We start from the raw sequence: 26,060 nt of genomic DNA, 5'->3' as shown, positions 1-26,060 counted from the left end.
GCAGTCTATGGGGTCACAAAGAGTCAGACACAACTGAGCGACTGAACAACATTGATATAACGAAAGAGTAGAGTCCAAAAATAAGATGTCATATTTATAGTTGATTGATTTTCAGCCAAAGTGCCAAGGCAATTAAATGGGAAAAAAATAAATATGAGACATGATACTATACAACTCCTAGAAGAGAACAGAGGAAAAATATCCTATGATGTAAATCATAACAGTAGTTTCTTAGGTTTGTCTCCCAAAGCAATAGAAATAAAAGCAAAAATAAGCAAACGATACCTAATTAAATTTAAAAGCTTTTGCACAGCAGAGAAAACCATAAACAAAATGAAAAGACAACTTGTGGACTGGGAAAAAAATATCTGCAAATGGTGCAACCAGCAAGGGCTTAATTTCCAAAATATACGAACAGCTCATACAACTCAATAACAAAAAACAACCCAATCAAAAATTGGTCAGAAGACCTAAATAGACACTTCTCCAAAGAAGATATACAGATGACTAACAAACACATGAACAGATGCCCAACACTGCTAATTATTAGAGAAATGCAAGTGAAAACTACAATGAGATACCACCTCACACCAGTCAGAATGACCATCCTCAAAAAGTCTACAAAGAATAAATGCTGGAGAGGATGTGGTGAAAAGGGACCTTCCTACAGCGTTGGTGGGAATGTAAATGGTTGCAGGTACTACGGGAAACAGGATGGAGGTTTCTTAAAAAACTAAAAATAGAGTTAGCATACAATCCAGCAATCCCACTCCTGAATATAGATCTGGAGAAACTCAAATGTGAAAAGGTAATGCACCTCAGTGTTTATAGCAGTGCTATTCACAGTAGCCAAGATATGGAAGCAACCTAAATGTCCATCAACAAATGAATAGTTAAAAAAGATGTGGTATGTATAGATATATATGAAATTGAATACTTTGTTGTTGTTTAGCCACTAAGTCCTATTCAGCTCTTTGCAACCCCATGGACTACAGCATGCCAGACTCCTCTATCCTCTGCTATCTCACAGAGTTTGCTCACATTTCAATCCATTGAATTGGTGATGCTATTTAACCATCTCATCCTCTGCCACCCCCTTCTGCTCTTGCCCTCAATCTTTCCCAGCATCAAGGTCTTTTTCAGTGAGTTGGCTGTTCGCATCATGTGGCCAAAGTATTAGAGCTTCAGTTTCAACATCAGTCCTTACTTTTTTTTTTTTTTTATTTAGTTTTATTAGTTGGAGGCTAATTACTTCACAACATTTCAGTGGGTTTTGTCATACATTGATATGAATCAGCCATAGATTTACACGTATTCCCCATCCCGATCCCCCCTCCCACCTCCCTCTCCACCCGATTCCTCTGGGTCTTCCCAGTGCACCAGGCCCGAGCACTTGTCTCATGCATCCAACGTGGGCTGGTGATCTGTTTCACCATAGATAGTATACATACTGTTCTTTTGAAACATCCCACCCTCACCTTCTCCCACAGAGTTCAAAAGTCTGTTCTGTATTTCTCTGTCTCTTTTTCTGTTTTGCATATAGGGTTATCATTACCATCTTTCTAAATTCCATATATATGTGTTAGTATGCTGTAATCTTTATCTTTCTGGCTTACTTCACTCTGTATAATGGGCTCCAGTTTCATCCATCTCATTAGGACTGATTCAAATGAATTCTTTTTAACGGCTGAGTAATATTCCATGGTGTATATGTACCACAGCTTCCTTATCCATTCATCTGCTGATGTGCATCTAGGTTGCTTCCATGTCCTGGCTATTATAAACAGTGCTGCGATGAACATTGGGGTGCATGTGTCTCTTTCAGATCTGGTTTCCGCAGTGTGTATGCCCAGAAGTGGGATTGCTGGGTCATATGGCAGTTCTATTTCCAGTTTTTTAAGAAATCTCCACACTGTTTTCCATAGTGGCTGTACTAGTTTGCATTCCCACCAACAGTGTAAGAGAGTTCCCTTTTCTCCACACCCTCTCCAGCATTTATTGCTTGTAGACTTTTGGATAGCAGCCATCCTGACTGGCGTGTAATGGTACCTCATTGTGGTTTTGATTTGCATTTCTCTAGTAATGAGTGATGTTGAGCATCTTTTCATGTGTTTGTTAGCCATCTGTATCAACATCAGTCCTTATGATGAATATTCAGAGTTGATTTCCTTTCGGATTGACTGATTTGATCTCCTTGCAGTCCAAGAGTCTCTCAAGAGTCTTCTCTAGCAGCCCAATTCAACAGCATCAATTCTTCAGTGCTCAGTCTTCTTTATGGTCCAAGTTTCACATCCGTACATGGCTAGTGGAAAAACCATAGCTTTAACTATATGGACCTTTGTCAGCAAGGTGATGTCTCTGCTTTTTAATATGCTGTCTAGGTTAGTCATAGCCTTCCTTCCAAGGAGCAAGCATCTTTTAACTTCATGGCCGCAGTCACTGTCCACAGTGAAATTGGAGCCCAAGAAAATAAAATCTGTCACTACTTCTACTTTTTCCCCTTCTGTTTGCCATGAAATGATGGGACCAGAGGCCATAATCTTAGTATTTCACTGCTGAGTTTCAAGCCAGCTTTTTCACTCTCCTCTTTCAGCCTCATAAGACTCTCTTTAGTTCCTCTTCACTTTTTGCTATTAGAGTGGTATCATCTGCATATCTGAGGTTGTTGATATTTCTCCCAGAAATCTTGATTCCAGTTTGTGATTCATCCAGCCTGGCATTTCACATGATGTACTAGGCATAGAAGTACATATATAAGCTGTGCATAAATAAGAAGGGTGACAATATACAGCCTTTTACTCCTTTTCCAATTTGGAACCAGTGTGTTGTTCCATGTCTAGTTCTAACTGTTGCTTCTTGACCCACATACAGGTGCCTCAAGGGAAAGGTAAGGTGGTCTGTTACTCCCGTCTAAGAATTTTCCACAGTTTGTTGTGATCCACACAGTCAAAGACTTTAGAGTAGTCAATGAAACGGAAGTAGTTATTTTTCTGAAATTCATCTGCTTTCTTTGTGATCCAGTGTGAATGTAGGCAGTTTGATCTCTAGTTCCTCTGCCTCTTCGAAACTCAGCTTATACATCTGAAAGTTCTTGGTTCACATACTGCTGAAGGCTACCTTGAAGGATTTTGAGCATTACCTTGCTAGCATGTGAAATGAGCGCCATTGTATGGTGGTTTGAACATTCTTTGGTATTGCCTTTCTTTGGGATGGGTATGAAAACTGGCCTTTTGCAATCCTTTGGCCAGTGTTGAGTTTTCCAAATGTGATGATGTATTGAGTGCAACACTTTAACAGCATCATTTTTAAGGATTTTAAATAGTTTGCTGGAATTCCAATACCTCCACTAGCTTTGTTCATAGTAATGCTTCCTAAGGTCCACTTGACTTCACACTCCAGGATGTCTGGCTGGTGTTTGCTCTGACCAGTGTGTTCTCTTGGCAGAATTCTGCTAGCCTTTGCCCTTTTTCATTTTGTACTCCAAGACCAAACTTGCCAGTTACTGCAGGTGTCTCTTGACTTTGTACTTTTGCATTCTAATCTCCTATGATGAATAGGACATCTTTTTTTTTTTCTTTTTGGTGTTAGTTCTAGGAGGTCTTCTAGGTCTTCATAGAATTGTTCAACTTCAGCTTCTTTGGCATTGGTTGTGGGGGCATAGAATTGGATTACTGTGATCTTGAATGCTTTGCCTTGATACTGCTCCCAAGTACTGCATTTTGGACTCTTTTGTTGATTATGAGGGCTACTCCATTTCTTCTATGGGATTCTTGCCCACAGGAGTAGATATAATGTTCATCTGAATTAAATTCACCCATTCCTGTTCATTTTAGTTCATTGATTGCTAAGATATCCATGTTCAATCTTGCCATCTCCTACTTGACTATGTTCAATTTACCTTGATTCACAGACCTAACATTATAGGTTTCTATGTAATATTGTTCTTTCCAGCATCAAACTTTACTTTCACCAGCAGATGCATCCACAGCTGAGCATTATTCCTACTTTGGCACACCCACTTCATTCCTTCTGGAGCTATTAGTAATTGCCCTTTATCTTTTTGCCTTTTCATACTGTTCATGGGGCTCTCTAGACATGACTACTGGAGTGGTTTCCCATTCCTCCTCCAGTAGACCAGGTTTTGTCAAAACTCTACATATTCCCATCTTGGGTGGCCCTGTACAGCTTGGCTCGTAGCTTCTTTGAGCTACACAGACCCCTTCACCACACAGGCTGTGATCCATGAAAGGGAGTGGAATACTACTTGGCCATTAGAAAATCTGTAAATAAGTTCATTTCTCTCATTTTTTAAGATTCCACATATAATTGACATCATATGATATTTGCCTTTTTCTGTTTGTCTTACTTCACTTAGTGTTAATAGTGTTAATCTTTAAGTCCATCCATGTTGCGGCAAATGACATTATTTCATTCTTTTTTTCCTGGAATACTACTGAGCCATTAAACAGAATGAAATATTGTCATTTGCCACAACACGAATGAACTTAGAGATTATGTACTAAGTGAAGTTGTCATACAGTGAAAGACAAATATCATTTAATTTCACTTATATGTGGAATCTTAAAAAATGATGCAAATGAACTTATTTACAAAACAGAAAGTGACTTGTAGACATTGAAAGCAAACTTAGGGTTACCAAAGGGAAAAGAACAGGGGAGGGATAAATTCGGGGTTTGGGATTAACAGATGCAAACTACTGCATATAAAATATATAAACAGCAAGATTCTACTGTATACGACAGGAAATTGTAGTCAATATCTTGTAATAAGCCACAATGGAGAGGAATATGAAAAAGGCTCTCTCTATACAGGTAGATATAGATTTATCTGAATCACATTGCTGATGTGATTTCATCAGAAACTACACAACACTGCAAGTCAATTGTATTTCAAGAAAAAAAAAACAGCCAATAAGAGATTATATATACATACACACCCATATATACATACACTCACATAATCTCACACATGTATTATGTATAAAAATGTTTACTGTAAGAAATTGGCTCACTAGATTATTGTTGTTGTTTAGTTCCTAAATTGTGTTCCAAGATCTGCAGTTTGTAAGCTGCAGAGACAGTTTAGTCCAAGTCCAAAGGGCTTAAGAGCCAAAATAACCAGTGATGTAATTCTAGTCCAAAAGCCAGTGAAGGCTTCAAACCCAGGAAGAGCCACTGTTTCAGTAAGAGACCAAAGACAAGTGAAAGCAGCCTGAAGCAATCAGGCAGGAGGGGTTCCCTCTTACTCAGTAGAGTCAGCCTTTTCTTCTTTTCAGGCCTTCAACTGGTTGAATAGGGTCCACTCACATTAGGAAGGGTAATCTTCTTTATTCAGTCAATTGATTCAAATGTTAATCTCACCCAGAGACATCTTCAAAGATACCAGCAGAATGTGTAGGCAGATGTCTAGGCACCCTATGACCCAGTCAAGCTGACACAAATTTAACCATCCCATGGCCTCTTATCTTCACAAACCTGTTAATAATTCTTCTAGGATAAATTTACCTCCTTCAAACTGAGTAATCAAAAATAAACTAGCACAATATCTCTACAAACATACCAGAAAGGGAGAAAGGAATAGTAATAACTAATGGCAGAATGAGACCATTTATCAGAAAAATGTAGCCATGAAGTAAAAATTATATGCAAATATTTTATCATGAATTTTAAAAAACTTAGTAAAGCAAGAAGTTTTGCTTCTGTGACAGATTAGTTTACATCATACCTACCACTACCACCTCACCAAGAACTATAAAGCTGGATGGATTAAAAAAAAAATTTTTTTAGTACAGTGGGATTACTGCCCACAGTATTCATCTGCAAGAAAGCATTGGAAAAATAGGAAGGCAGCCTAGACTTTACTGACCCAGATCCTACAGAAAGGAATAGAACTGAGAGATGAGCCCAGCACTGAGTGCCACTTTTCCTCTTGAGGATTTGCTGATATGAAAGCTATCACTGAGAATCCAGGAACTTGAGCACAGTATTCCACAGTATTATCAAGAGTTTGGAGAGATTAAAAACTAAATATCAGTGCAGGATCCTTGATAATCAATTCAAGCTTTCAATTAAGATCTTTGAAAAGGCTCCATTTTCGTAATAAGCGTGAACCAAAAAGAGATGAGCCCTCTCAGTGACTGAAACCCAGCCTTTAAGTAATTCAATCCTTCATCTCTCTTTAGTTTAGTTGCCTGCCAGAAGTATAACTAAACGCTCTCTGGAGGAAGATATTATATAGAGTCTCAGATTATCTTTAAAATTTTCATTCAATGTGCATGGCATGCAGTAAGAAATTACAGTGCATACCACAAGAAACAACCTAATAAAACCAAGATATAAAAATATAACAGCAACCAAATACTAAGTCAGAAAATAAAAATGGGAGGAAAACCAGTCAGTTTAAACAGACCCACAAAATTCCCAGTATTGGAATTTTCTCAACTGAATTTTAAAATAACTGTATGGTATATTCAAGAAAATAGAAGACATGTAGAATTTCAGCAGACACCTGGAACCTATACAAAGAAGTCAAATAAATCTTTAAAAGTAAAAAATAAAATAATTAAAATACCTAACAGAAAATTTTAACAGTAGATTGGAAAGAAGCAGAGATAGGAAAGGGTAAATAAACTTTTCATGCTGAAGTAAAGATGTATCCATATGTTTTAAAGCACAGAAATATATAAAAGAGGTATATATCGAGACATAAGGGATGTGATGAAAAGATCTGACAGAAAATATTTGCTTTCCCAGAAGGAGAGGAGAACAATTGTGGCAGAAGCAATATTTGCAAAGTTAATAGCCCACAATTTTCCAAAACCTATGAGAAATATTTAGCTACAAATTCAAGAAATGTCACAGACCCTAAAGGGAAGTTAAATCCCTATTAGGCACATCCCTATTAGGCACATCCCTATTTGGCAATACTTGCCAAAACCAGCAACCAAACCTAGACAGCATATTAAAAAGCAGAGACATAACTTTGCCGACAAAGGTCTGTATGGTTAAAACTATGGTTTTTCAAGTAGTCATGTACAGATGTGAGAGTTGGACCATATAGAAGGCTGGTTGACAAAGAATTGATACTTTTGAACTGTGGTGCTGGAGAAGACTTTTGAGAGCCCCTTGGACAGTAAAGAGATCAAACCAATCAATCCTAAAGGAAATTAACCCTAAATATTCATTGGAAGGACTGATGCTAAAGCTGGAGCTCTAATACTTTGGCCACTTGATGCAAAGAGCCAACTCATTGGAAAAGACCCTGATGTTGGGAAAGATTGAAGGCAGGAGGAAAAGGGGACAACAGATGATAAGATGGTTGAATGGCATCATTGACTCAATGGGCATGAGTTTGACCAAAGTCCAGGAGATAGTGAAGGACCAGTAGGCCTGGCGTGCTGAAGTCCATGGGGTTGCAAAGAGTCGGACATGACTGAGCAGCTGAAAAACAACAAAGCAACCAAAGAAAATCCTAGAAACAGCCAGAGAAGAAAGACATGTTATATTCAAAGGAGCAACAGCTAAACTTAAAGCGTCTTTCCAACAGAAAAGAAACAGAACCCAGAAATAAGGAATGCTGAAGGAAAATAACTGCCAGCCTGAAATATTTTATAAAGCAGAAAATGTCTTTCAAAAATGAAGGCAAAAATTCAGAGTATAGAAAACTCTATAGGACAAACAACCTACTTTTTTCAACAAATAAATTACCTGAAAATTTAAAGTGTTGGAGGAGAGCCACTGTGTCCTAGGTGTGTTCCTCCAGCACTCAGATCTTGAAACCTAGTCCCCAATGTGGTGCTATTTGGAGACAAAGCCTTTGGGAGATGATTAGGCCATCAGCGTAGAGCCCTTATGAATAGGATTAGTGCTCTTATACAAGAGACCCCACAGAACCCCCTCATCCCATGGCCATCTGTAAACCAGGAAGTGGGCCCTTGCCAGACACTGAATCTGCTGGTGCCTAGATCTTGGACCTCCCCACCTCCAGTACCAGGAGAAATAAATGGTTCTTGTTTAAGCCCCTCAGACTATGGTATTCTGTTGCAGCTGCCCGAGAGGAGTACTCCAGAACCTAAGTAAGAAAGGATTAAAAGATAGAGCAACCATTATGTTATGTTTACTTATTGGTGTGATTCAGTTTAACAGGCTGTTAAGTCTTTTGATATCTTGAGACAACTGGAAATTTGAACAGTGACTACCTATATGATGATATAAGAAAGTTTGTTAAATATAATAATGATATTGTGGTTATGAATAGAGAGCCTTGTTTTCTAGAGATACACCAGAAATATATATGGATAAAATTATATGATGTCTGGTATTTACTGCAGAATAATACTGGAGGAGGGGGTAAGAAGACAGGTATACAAATGAAATAAGATTGACATTGAGGTGATAACTGTTAAAGTTGCTAATGATGGGTTCATCAGAATTTGTTTATACTCTTCTGTTCATTTTTGTATATACTTGAAACTCCTTATAGTTTTTTTTTTTAAGATTACATAGAGATATTTTAAGACAAAAAAATGAGAGATGTTGTTACCAGCAGAATTGGGGAGTTCTTCCCGGCATATGGAAAATGTTCACAAATGGAACCAATTAATATAGGGAGTGAAGGGAAAGCAAAGGCAAAGGGAGAATTCAGAGTACTTGATGTTTCCAAATTCAGTGACCAGAGGGTGCATCACAATAGAAAATCAGGAAGATATGCATTTTTGACTTACGAGATTTAACAAGAGGCATCTGAGGCACCTTGAATTCCTGTTCCTAAAAGTCACACTTCTTTAAGCATCTTAAAACTGCCTTTCAGCTTACAACTTTGTATGAGAACTTAAGTACACGCAACCAGCAGTTGGAAGAAGAGGTAAAAGATCTAGCAGATAAGAAGGAATCGGTTGCACATTGGGAAGCTCAGATCACAGAAATAATTCAGTGGTGAGTACTCTTTAAATGTGTTTTGTGGGTGATTTTTGGCCCTATAGTCAAATTGGTATGAATTCCAGGAGTAATATTTATTATTAGTCTGTGTTTCTTCTATGTTTTCTGTTCTTTCCACTTTTCCTTAACTCTGTTAGATATTCCATAGCAGCTTTTACAGTTTCATTAGAAGCTGATATTTCTTTCTAAGAAAGAAAATATTATTCTCTCCGAAGAAAGGTAGTTAGTCCTTACAGAACTGAAGAAACTCATTTGCTAGCCATCAATATTCCTAAGACCAAAATTCCTGTATTTGTGATTATTTTAGGAAACAGAAAGCCTGGAGAAAATTTTAGAAGCTAAAGATGTTATGCTTTCACCGTTTTCATAATTAAAACAGACTAATTCACATATGGCATTTTAAAGACATTAAATGGTTACAGTTAGTTTTATCAACTGTTCTTTAAGTTCATAGGATTTAATTTGGGATAATTACCTTAGTGACTTTCATATTAATTAACTCATTAAATGATTGTTCTGGTATTTGTAAAAATCTGTATATTTTTATAATACTTAAAGTTGAATCCAACAGGGATTGTATTTTCTAATGAAAATAGGTAGCTTAACTTTTTATGCTTTTTAACTTTCTGACTTTTTCAGCATATTATTGATGTTTATTTACATAAACAACTACTGGTTTCTTCATGTATCTATAGACCAAGAATTTGGTGAGAATTTTAGTTTATAATGCTCTTATTTTGGTCCTCTAAGCATTTTTTCCCTACTTATACTAGATTAATACTCTCCTTCTTAAATGAAATCATAGGTGAATAAACACTGTCTTTTTAAGTAATCTTACCCAGTTGACTCATGTATTTTGATACTGATTTATCTGTAGAGCCCTTATGTTAACTCAGCTTTAGCTTATGAATGTGACTATTCACTGCATATCTAAAGGAAAATGCCCAAATTGTAGAAGTTTGATTGTGTTCAAAATAGTACAGTTAATGGTTCTTTAATATAGCAAAATCACTATAATCTTTAGCCTTGCTTTACATCAAACATTATGACTCTTCATTTGTAACTCCATCATTATGTAATCAAATTTGTAACTAAGATGTTAATGAAAATGACTTTATAGAAGACAAAACTGTTTTGGCCAAAGCCTGCAATCCTAGACCACTGATCTTTTCAAGTAATTGCATGATGAATTGAGATGGAATGGGAAGTGGTTCTAGTAAAGAAAAGAAGCTGTAATTATGGACTGTCTGGAAAGGATAAGTAGAAAGGATGAAGATGAAATTTTTCTGCATATTTCACATTCAAATGAAATATGCAGAAAAAAATCAAGAATACAGGAAGTCAATCTGCATTAAATACCTAATAGGCTAAAAGTAAAAGATAAACTCACTCTTCTCAGGGTTCTCAACTATTTGAAAGTTAACTTAATGATGCTTTAAAATAATATCTGTCTCACTGAAGTTTTCTGTTTTACTTTGGTACTTGATCTGTCTTTATTTGTATATATTCTAGGGTCAGTGATGAAAAGGATGCACGAGGGTATCTTCAAGCCTTAGCTTCTAAAATGACTGAAGAATTGGAAGCTTTAAGAAACTCCAGCTTGGGTACCCGAGCAACAGTAAGCTCTACCATTTAGTCAACAGACTTATTATATTAGTTGGGGGGAAGGCTCAGAAAACACTGTAATGAATCTGAGTAATTATATCAGTTCTTCTAGTTTTTGCCTACTAGAAAGTTTTTCATAAGAAATCATTCCAAGTTCCTCCAGTTTAAGAAATTATAATACATAGTTGCTTAACTGTCATTTGTATGGCTAGCCATTAATGGTAATAACCATAAAAAATAAATGTATTTATAATGAGTCTACAGTTATTTCTGAATTTAATGAAAAAGAATATATTTTCACTAGTAATAAATATATCTCTTTTATTCTGTAATTAGGGCAAGATAGTTCTTTTAAGTACTTTCAAAATTCACTTATTAAAAAAAAATTCACTTATATTACTGAACTTAAATGTAAAAATAGAATAGAACTAAAAGCACAGTCATGTTGTTTCATAGGATATGCCCTGGAAAATGCGACGTTTTGCAAAACTGGATATGTCAGCCAGACTGGAGTTACAGTCAGCTCTGGATGCAGAAATAAGAGCCAAACAGGCCATCCAAGAGGAGCTGAATAAAGTTAAAGCATCTAACATCATAACAGAATGGTAAGACTCTATAGTCCCACTAGAGTGATTTCTGATTTGATCCAAAAGTATCTGGAGAGAAATTACATATTTAGTTTCCTACCTGTCACTTTTTTTTTTAAATCATGACCCAAAAAAAAACGGTATGTTTGAAAATGAATTGATTCTTTTAGGCCTTTATGCAGTAATGGGACTTTAATACAGCTCTGTTTCTATCTGACTTGTTCTTAAAGTGGAATTAATAGTATTAATATTCTATTATTTACTTTTCCCTTTTTTGTAAAATTTAGTTCATTTTCAAATTTTATAGTATTAAATTCAAAATTATCTCTTGCTCAAGAATATTACATTAGTATAAAAATGTAGCATAGAGTCAGAACAAAATATAGTCATCTGTAATTTCTGGCCTCTACCATCGATTTTCTATAAATGAAGGTTCTAGTGATGATGAATTTCACAGTGGTATAATATATTTAAATTATAATTTTTTCTTACTATGTTTTAAAAAAGTATATCCTCTGCACTCTTCAGGACAGTTAGCTAATGATTACATTCCCTCCACTGTTATCACAGCAGTAGACCAAATCATACTCTGAATAAATGATAGAAGGAAAATCATAATTGGATTGGTTCAAGAATAAGTCAGTGTAGGTGATATGGAGGAACAGTAGAAAGTTCATATTACAAATCAAAATACAAATAGGAAAATCCATTCAGTGCTCAGAATACCTAAGGTTGCAAGGTCATTGAGTCACAAAAGGAAATATAGGCCTATAAATTGTTTTTAATGGTATGAAGCCTTAGTCCTTAAACTGCAGTCATTAATGTTTTTAATTATATCAGAGATGCCATGTATCTCTGATTGAATTGAATTATAAATTCCTCAATTGAATTATAAATTCTTATTATAAATTAGTCAATTACAAACTAAATATGCTTTACTTAAATGTGCTAGTATGACACTGAAAATGGAAAACAACTTTTTCTGGAAAATATGAGTTGATCCCAACATGAAGAACTACTAAAAGTCATTCTCTGTATTGTAATTTGGAGTTAGTGAGATCTTTCTTCTTAAGCTTAGGACATAAAACTTATACATTTGTTTATAAATCAGGAATACGAGTCAAACTGAAAATTATAAACTTAGTCTTATGGTTCTCTATGAAAGAAATTTAACAGAATTCTAAAGTTAATGTTTGATTTTATACATTTTTTTAATTTAATAATTTAGCTCATGGCTAGCAACTTTTACAATAAAAGGCAAGATAATAAATACTTTAGGGTTTATAGGCCACATAGTTTCTGTCTACTCAGCTGCGCTGTTGAGTATGCAAGCAGCCACAGACAGCACTTAAATGAATGAGCCCGAGTGTGAGCCAGTAAATCTTTATTTGCACAAGAGTAGATGGCAGGCTGGATTTGTCCTTCCTGCAGTGGTTTTCAATTCCCTGCATCATCATGACTGACATTTAAACCAAGTAAGTTCAACTACATACATGATGGCTCATTGACAAACAATATAAATAATGACATTTTTCCTTTTGTTCCCTTATTTAAGTAAACTAAAAGATTCAGAGAAGAAGAACTTGGAACTACTATCAGAAATCGAACAACTGATAAAGGACACTGAAGAGCTTAGATCTGAAAAGGGTATGGGAATGTGTTTTGCATCCATCAGGATGTAATGTTCTGTTATGAATACATTTTATTATAGAAGAATCAGCTTAATGTGTAGGTAGGAGAATTGTTCACATGTATGAATATATGGTACACACATGCACATATTTGGTAGATAAAGTCTCTGAATTATTTTGTTTTACCTGATACACACTGTTAAAGATTTCATAAGAGAAAACTCATTTTGCCATATATTCAACTATTTTTTCAGGGCCATGGACTATATCTTGAACAATATTTTTGTGATTAGAAACATTTGTTCTTTGCATATACTTTATACTATTCTCAAATGTTGTAGAGGATTAGCTCTCAGGGTAGTTGAAGAAATAATGTAGAAATAACTAGATTAATCCAGTATTAGAAAGGCAATTCAATAACAAAGAATTATTTTGACATTTTGATATCTTCTTCCACATATGATACTCAAATTGCTTGCGCTGTGGGATTTCTCAGAGTTTATTCCCATTTTCCTGAAAATATTACTTGAGCATGTTATAATTAATGTAAAAAGTAACTCAGAGTGCTTGGTAGCTTTATTACATGAACTTTAATTTTCTTTCCATCATGTGGGCATAAAGAATGTGAAGATTTAATTTTTAGAAATTCAAAATATTATTTTCTTAATGAAAGGATCTCTTATATACAGTTATTAGAAATTCATTTTCCTAACAGTATTCCTGGCTGAATACTGACCTAATTAATTGGCTTTAAGTTGCACTCACCTGCTGCCCTTTTATTTCCCAGTCCTGTGACACAGAGTGACAAAACTGGTTGGGTCTCTCCATCTGCTTTTAAAACTGTGGAGGAAAGGAGTAAACATGAAGGAGTAAACACAAAGGAGTAAACATGAAAAAAGCCATTAAAAGTAGTAGACGTTCAATAAATTTTTGTTATGAATGAGAAAGGAAGGAATCCAGAAAAAGTGAATTAGGAACTCAGATTAGGAGCATAAGGCATCATGCTAAAATGAGAATCAAGCTTTAATTTTCACATATGAAGAATGGAGGGAGCTGCATTATTTAGCAAGTAGAGGAAAAAGTATATAAGACACGTAGGACCTGTGGCCCAAAAAGCAATTTATATAGAAAAGAGAGCAGTGAGGAGTATGACTTAACCAGTTGGCATTGATTGCATCATTTTATAGTAGATCGAAATTTGCAAAAGAAGAAATTAAATTTATTACATTGTATGTTAGCCTATGGCTTTTATTTGAATTTTGAGCATTGCAGAATAATAAAATTTCACTATGTTACAAAATGATCTATTTAAATAATGTAATTTTTATATAATGAGGCAAGGATTTTGTTTGTCTCTTTCTTTACTGTTGTATCTCCAGTATGTAGACAGGGCTTGGCAAAAACCCTCGCAGCAAACATTTATTCATAGAACAAATTTCTACACTGCCATGTTCGGCAACCATGGTATATTATTAGAGAGTAATTCAAAAAAGCACATAAATTGATACCAATTTAGTGGATCAGTTTAGTCCTAATGATATGGAGATCAGAAGTGTGTATTGGTGTTTCTCCTTTTTCCTCCCTAGTATTTATCATTATATGTGTATGATTAAGAATTATTTTGGAAATTATGCAGTTATAGTTAATACCATAGCCAAGAGATATGCATCGATTTTTTAAAAATTTGTCTGAGAAAAGCTCAGGTTTGGAGTCCTCATTCTCCAGCCCTAGTTTTTCTCAGACAAACTTTTGTCATGCAATTTGTCAATAAAACAGTAAATGAAATCAGATTGAAGCCTGAGCAAAAGTTTATTCATAATTTAATAAATTTGATTTACCACTGCATTTTTTAAATAAAAGGTTATTTGTATTGGTGTATACTATATACGTGATGAAAGTATTTCAGAAAGGAAACCTTGTTTGGTGCTAAATTACCTTAGAAAAATCAGACCTAACCAGAGTCCTATTTTTAAAAAATTTCCCTAGTCTACCAAAAGATTTAATGTGCTTTTTATGGTGTACTATACAGGAAAAGAAATTCAAGAACTCAAGTAAGTCAAGAAACAAGTATTTCCTAGAGATTGATATAATTTAACTATTGAGTCATAGTACAAGAAACACGAATGTATTTTAGTTTTTTTAATATGTGGAGTTAATAATGTTAATTGGTTTTAAAATATGGTAGCTTGCAAGCAGCTTTTTAATAGATTCAGACAGGAAAGGTCATCCATGAAAATTAGTGTTAATTGTTCTAGTTTTAAGAAAAGTTGCTGCTGTCTTCTAGGTATAGAGCACCAAGACTCACAGCATTCTTTCTTGGCATTTTTGAATACGCCTACCGATGCTCTGGATCAATTTGAAGTAAGTATTAAACCTTTCAGATATCCCCTGTGGTCAATTTAAAATTTACTTTGTGATTTAAAATTTATTTGCAATAAAAATTTTATTGCATCCCATATAAGAGGACCTAGAATCTTATATAAACAAAAATGTATTATGAAAGAAAGATATGTCCTGCAATATTATGGAAACTTTAATCATAAACTTTTCTTGTATTTAAGAGATATCTAAGATCTAAATAAGAGAGTCGTTGTAAGATTTAAAAGAAATTTCATCTCTTTCCCTGAGGAACAGTAAGTTCAGAACAGATCCTAACTTTAAATAATTTTAACTTTTTTTTTCCTCCAAAGCATAGAGCCACAATAAAAAAAAGCAAATGAAAATGTCAGAGCTCACAATAGGGCAGTGCTGGTTCCAATTCCAAATCAATAGAGTTTTTTAGAAGTATACCAAAGGAATGCTTGTTGTTAAAAGTATTACATATAGAGTTTTATTTGGCACACTCCAGAATAATGAAATAGTGACTGTGTGACTCTGTCATTCTTTGGTACTTAAATTCTTTGCTAGAAAAAAGCTTATGGTTGAACTTTTTATCTCAGAAAAAATTTGTTAGTAATTATATATTAATCAACAGATAATTGTACATATCTGAGCAAGGCACTGTTGTAGGTGCTGGAGATACAATAGTGACAAAATCAATAAAGTCCTGCCCCTCAGGAAGCCTACATTCTAGTGGGAACAGTTAGAAGGCAGAGATTCTGTTGTTTAGTTGTTACCTTTTAAAGTGCTTCCATTTAATTTAATTAATAATGATTTGCAATGAGCTTTAATTTATTACACCTTGAGCATAGTATATGAATTGTATTTCATTCTTTTGGGAAAGGGAAAAAGAATCACTCCTTAAAACGTGGTTAATGAATTTCTAAGTTTCTTGAGAAACAATGACAATAACTGCTTTTCTCATTTATTTATTTGAATTAATGTCATTTGCCTTTCAATTGTTCTACAAAATTTTTGATTTATTATTTGTTCTTATTAAATTGCTTCATCCATATTTTCTATTTTTTTATTGCTGTATTCGTTAAATAGGATTCCTTTTCTTCTTCCTCATCTTCACTGATTGATTTTTTGGATGACGTAAGTCTTTGATTTTCAAACAAATGCATCCTTCAGTAAAAGAGATCAGTGAATTGATATGAAGAATTTACCTAGTAATGCAGTCAGTTTTAGAAATATCACACTTGATAATTTGTGAGCCAAAATGTGCTTCTTTCTTATCTTAAATACAAAGAAGAGTTATCATTATTAAATATAATAAAATAAAAATGTACTTTAAAAAATGCATTGGCCATCAGAGAATCTCTGTAGTTCCATTCTTTGCAACAGTGCTGAAGACTGGAGTGTTTATTTGATTATTGTCACTATATAGCTATATAGATGTAAATAATTGTTCATTTTTGTTTTTCAAGGCAGTTTCTATTTCACATTTCCCTTTTCTTTCCAACAGTTTACTACTTGGTTTATATGTTAGTTAAAAGCAAGCCTCTGGTGGTATAATAAAAAGTGACATTTTATTAACTCTTCCAATAGAGTTTATCATACATAACACAATAGTTGAGTGCAAATCAATTTTTAATGCTGACAGAATTTCTCTTCTAATGTGAAAATTGATTTTAGTTAACATATGCACTGTAAATTGACTGCATTATCATTTTCTCTCCTAAATTAATTCTATAGATTCAATAATTTAGAAGTTCCTAATGTGTATTGTTCTCTTACAGAAACACCTGACATATACATTCTTTATTCTGCTTTAAATGGCACAGTAATTCTTGTTGTAAAGCATTATATTTTCCTATTGAGCATTCTATCTTTGCAGAAATTAGGAAATAAAATGGGTTCAGATGCAAATGCAGTGCATATAACTTTTTTAAATCAGGGGGAACTCTTAATGTTTTATTTTGTGTGTTTTGTTAAATATAATTCTTACATTGAAAATCATAATTTTTTACTAAAGAAAAATCCTGATCTATATTTTTGAGTGTTTTTTTTTATTTCTTGAAATATTTATACCAAAATGCACACCTTTTCATTCTAATGGAAACTGTTTTACTATTCTTGAGATAAATAATTATACTAGTTATGGTTTTTTAAAGTGTGATAAAAAGAGAACTTTCTTGATACATAATAATATTTGATGTTATAATCTGATGTATATTTTAGTAAAATATTCAGTATAGTATTTCCATATAGATAACATTCACCTTAAAAAGAATGGAAAGGAAATCTGAACACAAACATTTTAATTGTTCTTTCTCCTACAACACTATTTTCATTTTTCTTTCTAACAAACTCTTTTCTACATCCCTTTTTCTCTCGCAGAAATCTCTGAATGTAAAGCGCAGGAGTAGTATTTTGATATTTTGATAAATAGATCAGCTCTTCTCAACAAAAGTACACTCCAGCCCACTGCTGTCTCGTGTCTGCTCTCACGTGCTGCCTTCCCCCACCACCCCGCTGCAGTGTCTAAGTTTCCCACTTTGACTCATGCTCCAGGAATGTCCCTTCTTATCCTTCCCCCACCATTACTCAGCATAGATTCATACATTCAATTCAATTCAATTCAGATCTAAATTGTAAAACAGAACAAAGGAACTCCTGTTATAAAATAAGCAGGAGCTAAGTTCATAAAGACTGCTGAATGTTTATGATTCAGGCCCCAGCTCTTTAAGGGCATGGTTTTCCTCTCATTTGCTTCCTAAGCACTTTCCTCTCCATTTATTGCTGAAGCACTTAAGTTGATTCAAATCCTGTTGCTGACATTTTCTTGGTATATAATTTGGAGCAAGATATCTAACCTTTCTATGCATTGGTTTGCTTATTGGACAAATAGGGATAATAATAGTACTAATCTCATAAGCTTGTTTGAAAATTTAAAGTGACAATGTATTTAATGCCTTCAATGATATTGGTTATTATTTCATTACTCTTAATAGGCCAGTTCCCCTCCATTGCTGTGTTCTCTTTAGCTTCCTTTCTTGTCCACAATTTCAGTTTCACTTGATTACTTTCTAAGCTCTTTACCACTCAGCCTTCCACTCACCACCGATAGGAATCACTATACTTTCCTCCTATTGAATCGCATTACTATTGGAGATGATTTTTCATGTCAGGGTGAAGACTATCCGTAAGCTGCCATTTAAAAAAAAATTTTGTATTCTTAATTCATATTTTATGGCATAAACCTCTTATTTCTCCTCATAGTTTGTAACTATGACTACCCTTTTCATCATTAGCATCCATTTCATCCTCAAAGTCATAATAGAAAAATGGTATTCAATCTTTGGCATGCTTAGGTTCAGCATCGAAGGTATTTAGTATTAATAGATAAAACTCAGGTTCCTTGACTTTCTTATTACTCTTAAATGCTTGGATTCTTAAAGATGAAAATAAATCTTGATTGTTCTGTGTGCCCAAACTAGTTAGGCTGTTGTGCATCTTGTTTATAATATGTGACTGCCCTCTGTTACTAAGTAGACTCTATTAACTAACCCATAGGATACATCCTCTGCTCATTCTTTTCTGTTTCCTGTCTCATTGCTATAGAAAAGAAAAATATTGTGCTAAAGACCTAAAATTGAATTGCAGCTGGAATTTGTAGGTATAGGAAGGAATAAGGTTAGTTTTAAGCAAAATTATACAAGTGCAGTTTTCTTTTGTGTCCACACGTCATTGTCCTTCTCCTAGTCACCTAGTGCCCTCAGACCGCCCTCCGATTTTTCAGTGCTTTACTACCAGCGCCTCCCCTCCTCCAAAGTTACCTTCTGGTTTTATCCTTCACCCCCCCACACAGGCCTGTTAACACTATAATTATTTTACTTATAGTATGCCTAATCACTTTCCTATCTCTAGTTTTTCCTCAGTATGTTTTGTCTGTTATTCAGAATTCAGATGAATACTAGAATTTGTGGCAGTCTTGGAAGACATTTGGAACAAGTTGCTTACCTTTTAAGTTACACTGTTTAGACAGCTCTTAACAGGAGAGAAAGGAGCATTTGTAACACCAGTCTTTCCTTCCCTCTGATTCAGACAAAGCAGAATACATTCTCCACACTCTACTTCTGTAACTCAAAGGAGCTTAGGCATTTGGACTTTTCTACATGTAGAATAACAGACTTTGGAAGGAGAAAAGAACCCTAGAAAATCTTTAGCCCAGTGACTTTAGTCATTATATACCACAGCACTCTCACTAGTAGATAGGTATGTTGTTGTTTAGTCGCTAGGTCGTGTCTGACTCTTTGCGACCCCATGGACTGTATAGCCTGCCAGGCTCCTCTATCCATGGGATTTCCCAGGCAAGAATACTGGTGTGGGTTGTCATTTTCCTTTTCCAGGGGATCTTCCTAATTCAAGGATCAAACCTGCATCTCCTGCATTATAGGCTGATTCTTTTTTTTTTAATTAATTAATTTATTTATTTTAATCAGAGACTAATTACTTTACAATATTGTAGTGGTTTTTACCATACATTGACACGAATCAGCCATGGGTGTACATGTGTTCCCCATCCTGAACCCCCCTCCCTCCTCCCTCCCCATCCCATCCCTCAGGGTCATCCCAGCGCACTGGCCCTGAGCACCCTGTCTCTTACATTGAACCTGGACTGGTGAGCTGTTTCACATATGGTAATATACATGTTTCAGTGCTATTCTCTCAAATCACCCCACCCTCGCCTTCTCCCACAGAGTCCAAAAGTCTCTTCTTTACATCTCTGTCTTTTTTGCTGTCTTGTATATAGGGTCATCGTTACCATCTTTCTAAACTCCATATTATATATATATGCATTAATATACTGTATTGATGTTTTTCTTTCTGACATACTTCACTCTGTATAACAGGCTCCAGTTTCATCCACCTCACTAGAACTGAATCAAATGTACTCTTTTTAGCTGAGTAATATTCCATTGTGTATATGTACCATAGCTTTCTTATCCATTCGTCTGCCAATGGAAATCTAGGTTGCTTCCACGTCCTGGCTGTTGTAAACAGTGCTGCAATGAACATTGGAGTACACATGTCTCTTTCAATTCTGGTTTCCTCGGTGTGTATGCCCAGCAGTGGGATTGCTGGGTCATATGGCAGTTCTATTTCCAGTTTTTTAAGGAATCTCCACACTGTTCTCCATAGTGGCTGTACTAGTTTGCATTCCCACCAACAGTCTAAGAGGGTTCCACTGAGCCATCTGGGAAGCCCAGTAGATATGTTACTCCCTGATTAATGACAGTGACTAGGATTCTCAGTCTTAGGAGTAATAGGGAAGTGTTGATAAAGGGGTTATGTATGGCATTCTTTAGGGCAGATAAAAGGGAGGTGAGTTAATTTTGAAAGAAACTGAGGCCATTTTGATAAGTAGTCTCTTGGGTAAGGTGTGCCCATATGAGCCAGTAAGACAGCAGTCAAACAGACACCAGGATCCCTTCTGCTATGAAAACTGTTTCCTCTTTTACCCTCATCTTTCCTCTCAGCCCCACTTGCCCAATCGTAGACTGCCTATGATACTACATATCAGGTCCAGCCTCGTCTCTAGGTTACAGGTGGGGAGCAGTGGAGCTCACCAGCTCAAATTTCCCCCCAGCTGTTCCCTTTGTTCCCACGGTAGCAGATCAAGGAATTATTTCAGACTAAGCTTACAGAAACTTGCCATTCTGTTCAACTCATTTTCTCCTTTTCAAGTGAATCCCCAAAGTACTTGACTATATTAAAGGAGTACTAAGTACAGTTATATAAATGAATTAGTTGCTGTTTATATTTGATAAACATATTGTCATATATTAAGTATATGCAAGGTAAATTTTGAGTTTTATTAAATTACAGGTCTACTCTCTGTTCATTTAGGCTAAGTTCACAGGTGTGAAAATTGCCCACTTATCTGGCAAATCAGAATGTACCATCTTGCTCTTTGGAGGTTGTCTTACTCTAGTGTACTGAGGAAAAGAGTTAATCAGGGAATTAATGCTCTAGAATATAAAGGTCAGACATAAAGGAATAAATAATAAAACATTTAGTCCAATTGTCTAGTCCTCCTAATGTGTTCTTTTCTTGCATTCTGACATATTAAGAGAAGAGTAGCCTGAAAGTATTGGCAAGCTGAGTTCTACTCTTGGTTTTGGCCTCCTTTAAAAGCTTATTAAGGTGTCCCAAAATATTTAATTTCAGTCCTGACTCCCTAGTAGGTTCCTTCATGTATGTTTTGCTTTTTAACATTATTCTCCCCCCAGCTTCTCTCATATTCTGTCATAGGCAGCCACAGAAATCTGCAATTTGGCATCATGGGTTAACTGATTATGGGGAAAGTTGATCACACACGAGAATCAATGAAAGATGAAATTCTTAAACATGCATTGTAAAGAGTTTTTAATCCTATGGCTGAAGCTAGGCCTAGATCCTTCTAAGAAATGACGAAATTTCTATAATTTCCTCCTTTAATTCTTGTTTTTTAAAACTTCCACATATTAAGTCCAATCTGACTTGAAATTTTCAATTTCAGAAGATTGTCACATGTAATCTTCTCTATTTTAGGCAGCATGTTATATTATGTATTATATATCATATATTATATCAATAATATATTTGGGTAACTAGAGGGAAGCAGTCATGACTACATAGTCTTTTATCTCTTCAGTTTTTTATTGAATAAGACCTCTGATATACGTTAACTGAAACCTTAGAATCTATTAGCCAAACTCTGTGTCCATAAGATAAATTACTTCTTTTGGTTTCTGCTTATCATGCTTACTCCCATAATCAGCCTTGAAGTTCTGGTGGCAATTTATAGATCTAGATATGAAATGGTGTAAGATTGCACACTTAAGAAAATGTACTGGTTTCCAGTGCTTGCCATGAGACCCAATTTCAGTGTTTATAGAAAACCATGGTATGTGTGGGTACGTTCAAGAGGTTTAAGAGTGTGTGTGTTTTCCTCTAATTGTACCATCAGAAAGTGTAACTTGCCCTTTTCTATTGACAATGTAAAAATGGTCTGATTTCTACATAGCCACTTGGGGAGGAATATTACTACAATGGTGATTTAGTATCACTGTTAGCTTAGAAAACCTCTTGTCCTTCATATGCAAAGATAGTTTTGAGAGACATTTTGACTTGTTTTGCATACAGTGGTAATATAATTTGAGCTATTCAATGTTCTGTCTCATGATTTTAACATAATCTGGACTTTCAGAATATGTATAGCCAATATGTAAGGGTTTCTCTGTGCTAAATATTTTAGCACTTTTTACACATGTGGTACTCTGCTGTGCACAGTGGTAGATACTAACATAAATCAGACATAGAAGTAGACCTCAAATACTTATTATTAGAAAAAATAAATACACTGTTATGTACTATACGAAGTAGAAAATGGTGAATGCCATAAGAAATATTTAGGTTAAATATCATATAATTTCAGAAGGATTTATTCAATATTTATTAAGAATTTTTAAGTTTACAAGTTTTATGCTAAACATAATACAGTATTTCCTGCCCTTAAGGATCTGATCTGATGGAAAAGACATCTAAATAATTATAACACCCATGGGAGAAGTACACTAATAAAAGATACAGACTGCATATCATGGGAGTAGAAAGGAGATATTAAGGAGCTTATATTTAACCAGTCCCATATGTAATAATTATTAAAAATCTTAACAGAGGAGAAAGATGACCAGCTTCCTTTAGGACAAGTTAAATTTGAGGTGTCTGAAGGACATGCACGTGGAAATGTTCGACAGATAGTTTTCTATATGAGTCAGCAGCTTAAGGAAAAGGAGTGAACAGAAACTGGCAGTACAAATTTGGGAATGATCAACATAGTTGAAACTAGATTGAGATCTGCCAGGGAGGGATTGTATTAGGTTGGTACAAAAGTAATTGTGGTTTTGGACTGTGAATTTTAATTCATTGTAACTAGATTCAAACTCATCTTTGTTAATCAAAATAGCAACCACTACAATCAACACATTTTTACCAATGAGAAATAAGTTTTTATTCCTGTAGCATAAAAATCCATGGTTCAGGGGCTGAATGAACTCTTGGGAAGCATTTTCTGCCTCCTGCTGGTGGTGGAGGCACCACCTACATTTTCCCTACAAAAAGTTGTCGAGATGCTTGAAGAAGTGGTAGTCGGTTGACAAGATGTCAGGTGAATATGGCAAATGAGGCAAAAGTTTGTAGCCCAGTTTGTTCAACGTTTGAAGTGTTGGTTGTGCAGTGTGCTGTCAGGCATTGTCATGGAGAAGAATTGGGCCCATTCTGTTGACCAGTTCTGGCTGCAGGCATTGCAGTTTTCAGTGCATATCATCAATTTGCCAAGCCTACTTCTCAGATGTAATGGTTTCGCCAGAATTCAGAAAGCTGTAGTGGATCAGATGGGCAGCAGAACACCAAAAGCTGACCTTGACCTCTTTTAGGTGCAAGTTTGGCTTTGGGAAGTGCTTTTGAACTTCTTCTTGGTCCAACCACTGAGCTGGTCGTTGCTGGTTTCACATAAAATCCACTTCTCGTCACACATCACAATTCGATTGAGAAATGATTCATTGTTGTTGCATAGAATAAAATGACAGTTTCTCTATCTTCAGTCAGCTCATGAGGCACCCATTTGTAGAGCATTTTCACTCTTTCCTATTTGCTGCAAATGCCGAATGACCATAGAATGGTTGATGTTGAGTTCTTAGGCAACTTCTTGTGTAGTTGTAAGAGGATCAGCTTTGATGACGGCTCTCAGTTGGTCATTGTCAGCTTCAATGGCTGGTCACTACACTCCTGATCTTCAAGGCTCTCGTCTCCTTTGCAAAACTTCTTGAACCACCCCTGCACTGTATGTTCATTAGCAGTTCTTGGGCCAAATGCGTTGTTGATGTTGCGAGTTGTCTCCACTGCTTTACGACCCATTTTGAACTCGAATAAAAAAAAAAAAATCACTCGTGTACTTTTTATCTAACATCATTTCTATAGTCTAAAATAAATACAAAATAAACAGCATGTAATAAGTCATTAGCAAAAAAATAAATGTGTTTTAAAATGGTATATAGCATAACCACATTTATTTAAGAATATATTCCAATATCAAATGGCAAAGTTCAGCAATGCAAAACTGCAATTGCTTTTGCACCAACCTAGTAGCAAAAGAAAAGTGGTGAGTCAGAACACAAAACCAGGATCTCTCACATTGAGAAGGGTGGAGCAGTAAGAGGAGGAGCAGTGGTCACAGGAGATGACTCAGGAAAGTGTTGCATCACAAAAACTTAAGGAGTACAGTTTTAAGAGGGAATGGTTTAGCAGCCTCAGGTACAGCCAAGATGTCTGGTACCATCAGACACACAGGAGACCCTGATCTTCACAGTATTTCATTAGAGCAGTCAAAGCAGAAGCCAGATTGTACTGTATGGAGAAGTGATTGAGAGGCTCAGAAGTAGAAGCTGCTCAGTGGTGTCCAACTCTTAGCAACCTCAGAAGTAGAGGCAGTGATTGTATACCATTTTGCAAAGTCCGACTATGAAGGTTTGAGTCTTACCTCTGCCACTTACCATTTTTTTGACCTGTTTCAAGTTAATCTGTTTTCTTCATGTTTAAAGTGGGGATTGTAATACCTTATATTAATCCTTCTATGAGGATTTTGAAAGTTAATATATGTAAATTCTTTGAAAAGTACCTGTATATATTTTATATGTGATAGATGTTAGCTATTATCATTTTTAAGGAGAGAGAGGGGAGAGATTAAATGTTTGCTAGAGAAGGGGCTGGTGGTTGAGTTATTAATGTTTGATTGTTTGATTTTGGGGAGTATGGAGGGAGACAGGTACTTCCTGTTAATAACTGAAGGAGTATAACTTGGTTTGAACCTGAGACTTTAGCCTCTACTATACTGGAAGACTGGACTAAGAACCTGTTTAGAAATCTGCAGACTTTCTAATCCTAGTTTGCTGTTAACTCTTGGGTTACAGTGTTTGTCACCTACCATTCCAATTTCCTACAGAAAGAAATAATAATTCCTGTTTACCAAACTGCCAGTTACTATACAAGTAAAACTGATAATCTTGAATGATGTTTCTTATCCTTGAGGTTTTCTCTTAAATTTTCTGTAACTCCTGTAGACTCAGTTTATAAATTCACTCCTCTAGGTACCCATGAAAATCTTGTACAAGCCCCTCCAGGTTCCCAAAAAACTTTGTACATGCCCTTGTTACAGCATTTGTCACATTGGTGGTGGTGTGATGCTCCCCCACCGGTCTGTGAAATGAGTGCTCTCTGTTCAGTGCCTGGCATATTGTAAACCCTCAATAAACATCAGGTTGAATTGATTATAAAAAATGAGTAGATATGATACGTATTTGGACACTCTATTGCTTGAGCATCACAAATTTCAAAAACTTTAAAAATAGTTCTATGTAATTGTCTACTTATTGTTACCTTTTCTGAATTACTTAATTCTTTAATGTCAAAAAGGCAAAGGTCCTTCTTTTGATTAAGCCTAATGTCTAGTCAGGATGGACAATATTGTTGAAGTAGCTTTTTGTGTTAATTCAACATCAGTAATTCTAAAGGCCTAATTTAGTACTTACTGTTGAAAAGAGTAAGAATTTGGTAGTAATTGCCTGAAGCAAAACTAATTAATTAAATGTTTTGTTTAAAGGCTTACTAGCACTAAATCAGAGTTATTCAGATCCTTTTTGTACTCTTATTTCAAGTTGCCACCACCAGCCTTCCCAGAAAAGAGATTGGCCTTAACTTGATGGATCATTACTTGGTGGGTGACTGTGCAAGGTCCCGTGAAAACTTGATTACCACTCTTAGATGGAGCCTGAACAAGTTTCTTTACTTTCCCGTCTTCTAGTTTTTTCTGAAAATGCCTGTACTTTCAACCTATCAGAACTATGTCTTCATAT

At 35.3% G+C, this 26,060-nt stretch overlaps 1 protein-coding gene across 9 annotated transcripts in view; it reads left to right on the top strand.

Annotated features, from left to right (window-relative positions):
* Positions 1-26,060, top strand: part of CDC42BPA (CDC42 binding protein kinase alpha) — a 294,110-nt gene that overhangs the window by 218,096 nt on the left and 49,954 nt on the right. For 7 of the 9 annotated variants that reach the window (XM_061160193.1, XM_061160190.1, XM_061160188.1 and 4 more), the window contains 5 exons: positions 8,830-8,954; positions 10,470-10,575; positions 11,019-11,167; positions 12,705-12,796; positions 15,065-15,141. In XM_061160193.1, the coding sequence (XP_061016176.1) occupies positions 8,830-8,954; positions 10,470-10,575; positions 11,019-11,167; positions 12,705-12,796; positions 15,065-15,141 (549 nt within the window). Of the gene's footprint in view, positions 1-8,829; positions 8,955-10,469; positions 10,576-11,018; positions 11,168-12,704; positions 12,797-15,064; positions 15,142-16,209; positions 16,258-26,060 lie in introns of all 9 variants that reach the window. The other 2 variants (XM_061160196.1, XM_061160189.1) reach the window with 1 other exon arrangement.

The sequence above is a fragment of the Dama dama genome, chromosome 14, assembly GCF_033118175.1.
Source record: "Dama dama isolate Ldn47 chromosome 14, ASM3311817v1, whole genome shotgun sequence".
Lineage (NCBI taxonomy): Eukaryota > Metazoa > Chordata > Mammalia > Artiodactyla > Cervidae > Dama > Dama dama.
The sequence above is the reverse complement of the archived record's forward strand: the minus strand, read 5'-3'. Positions and strand labels throughout refer to the sequence as shown.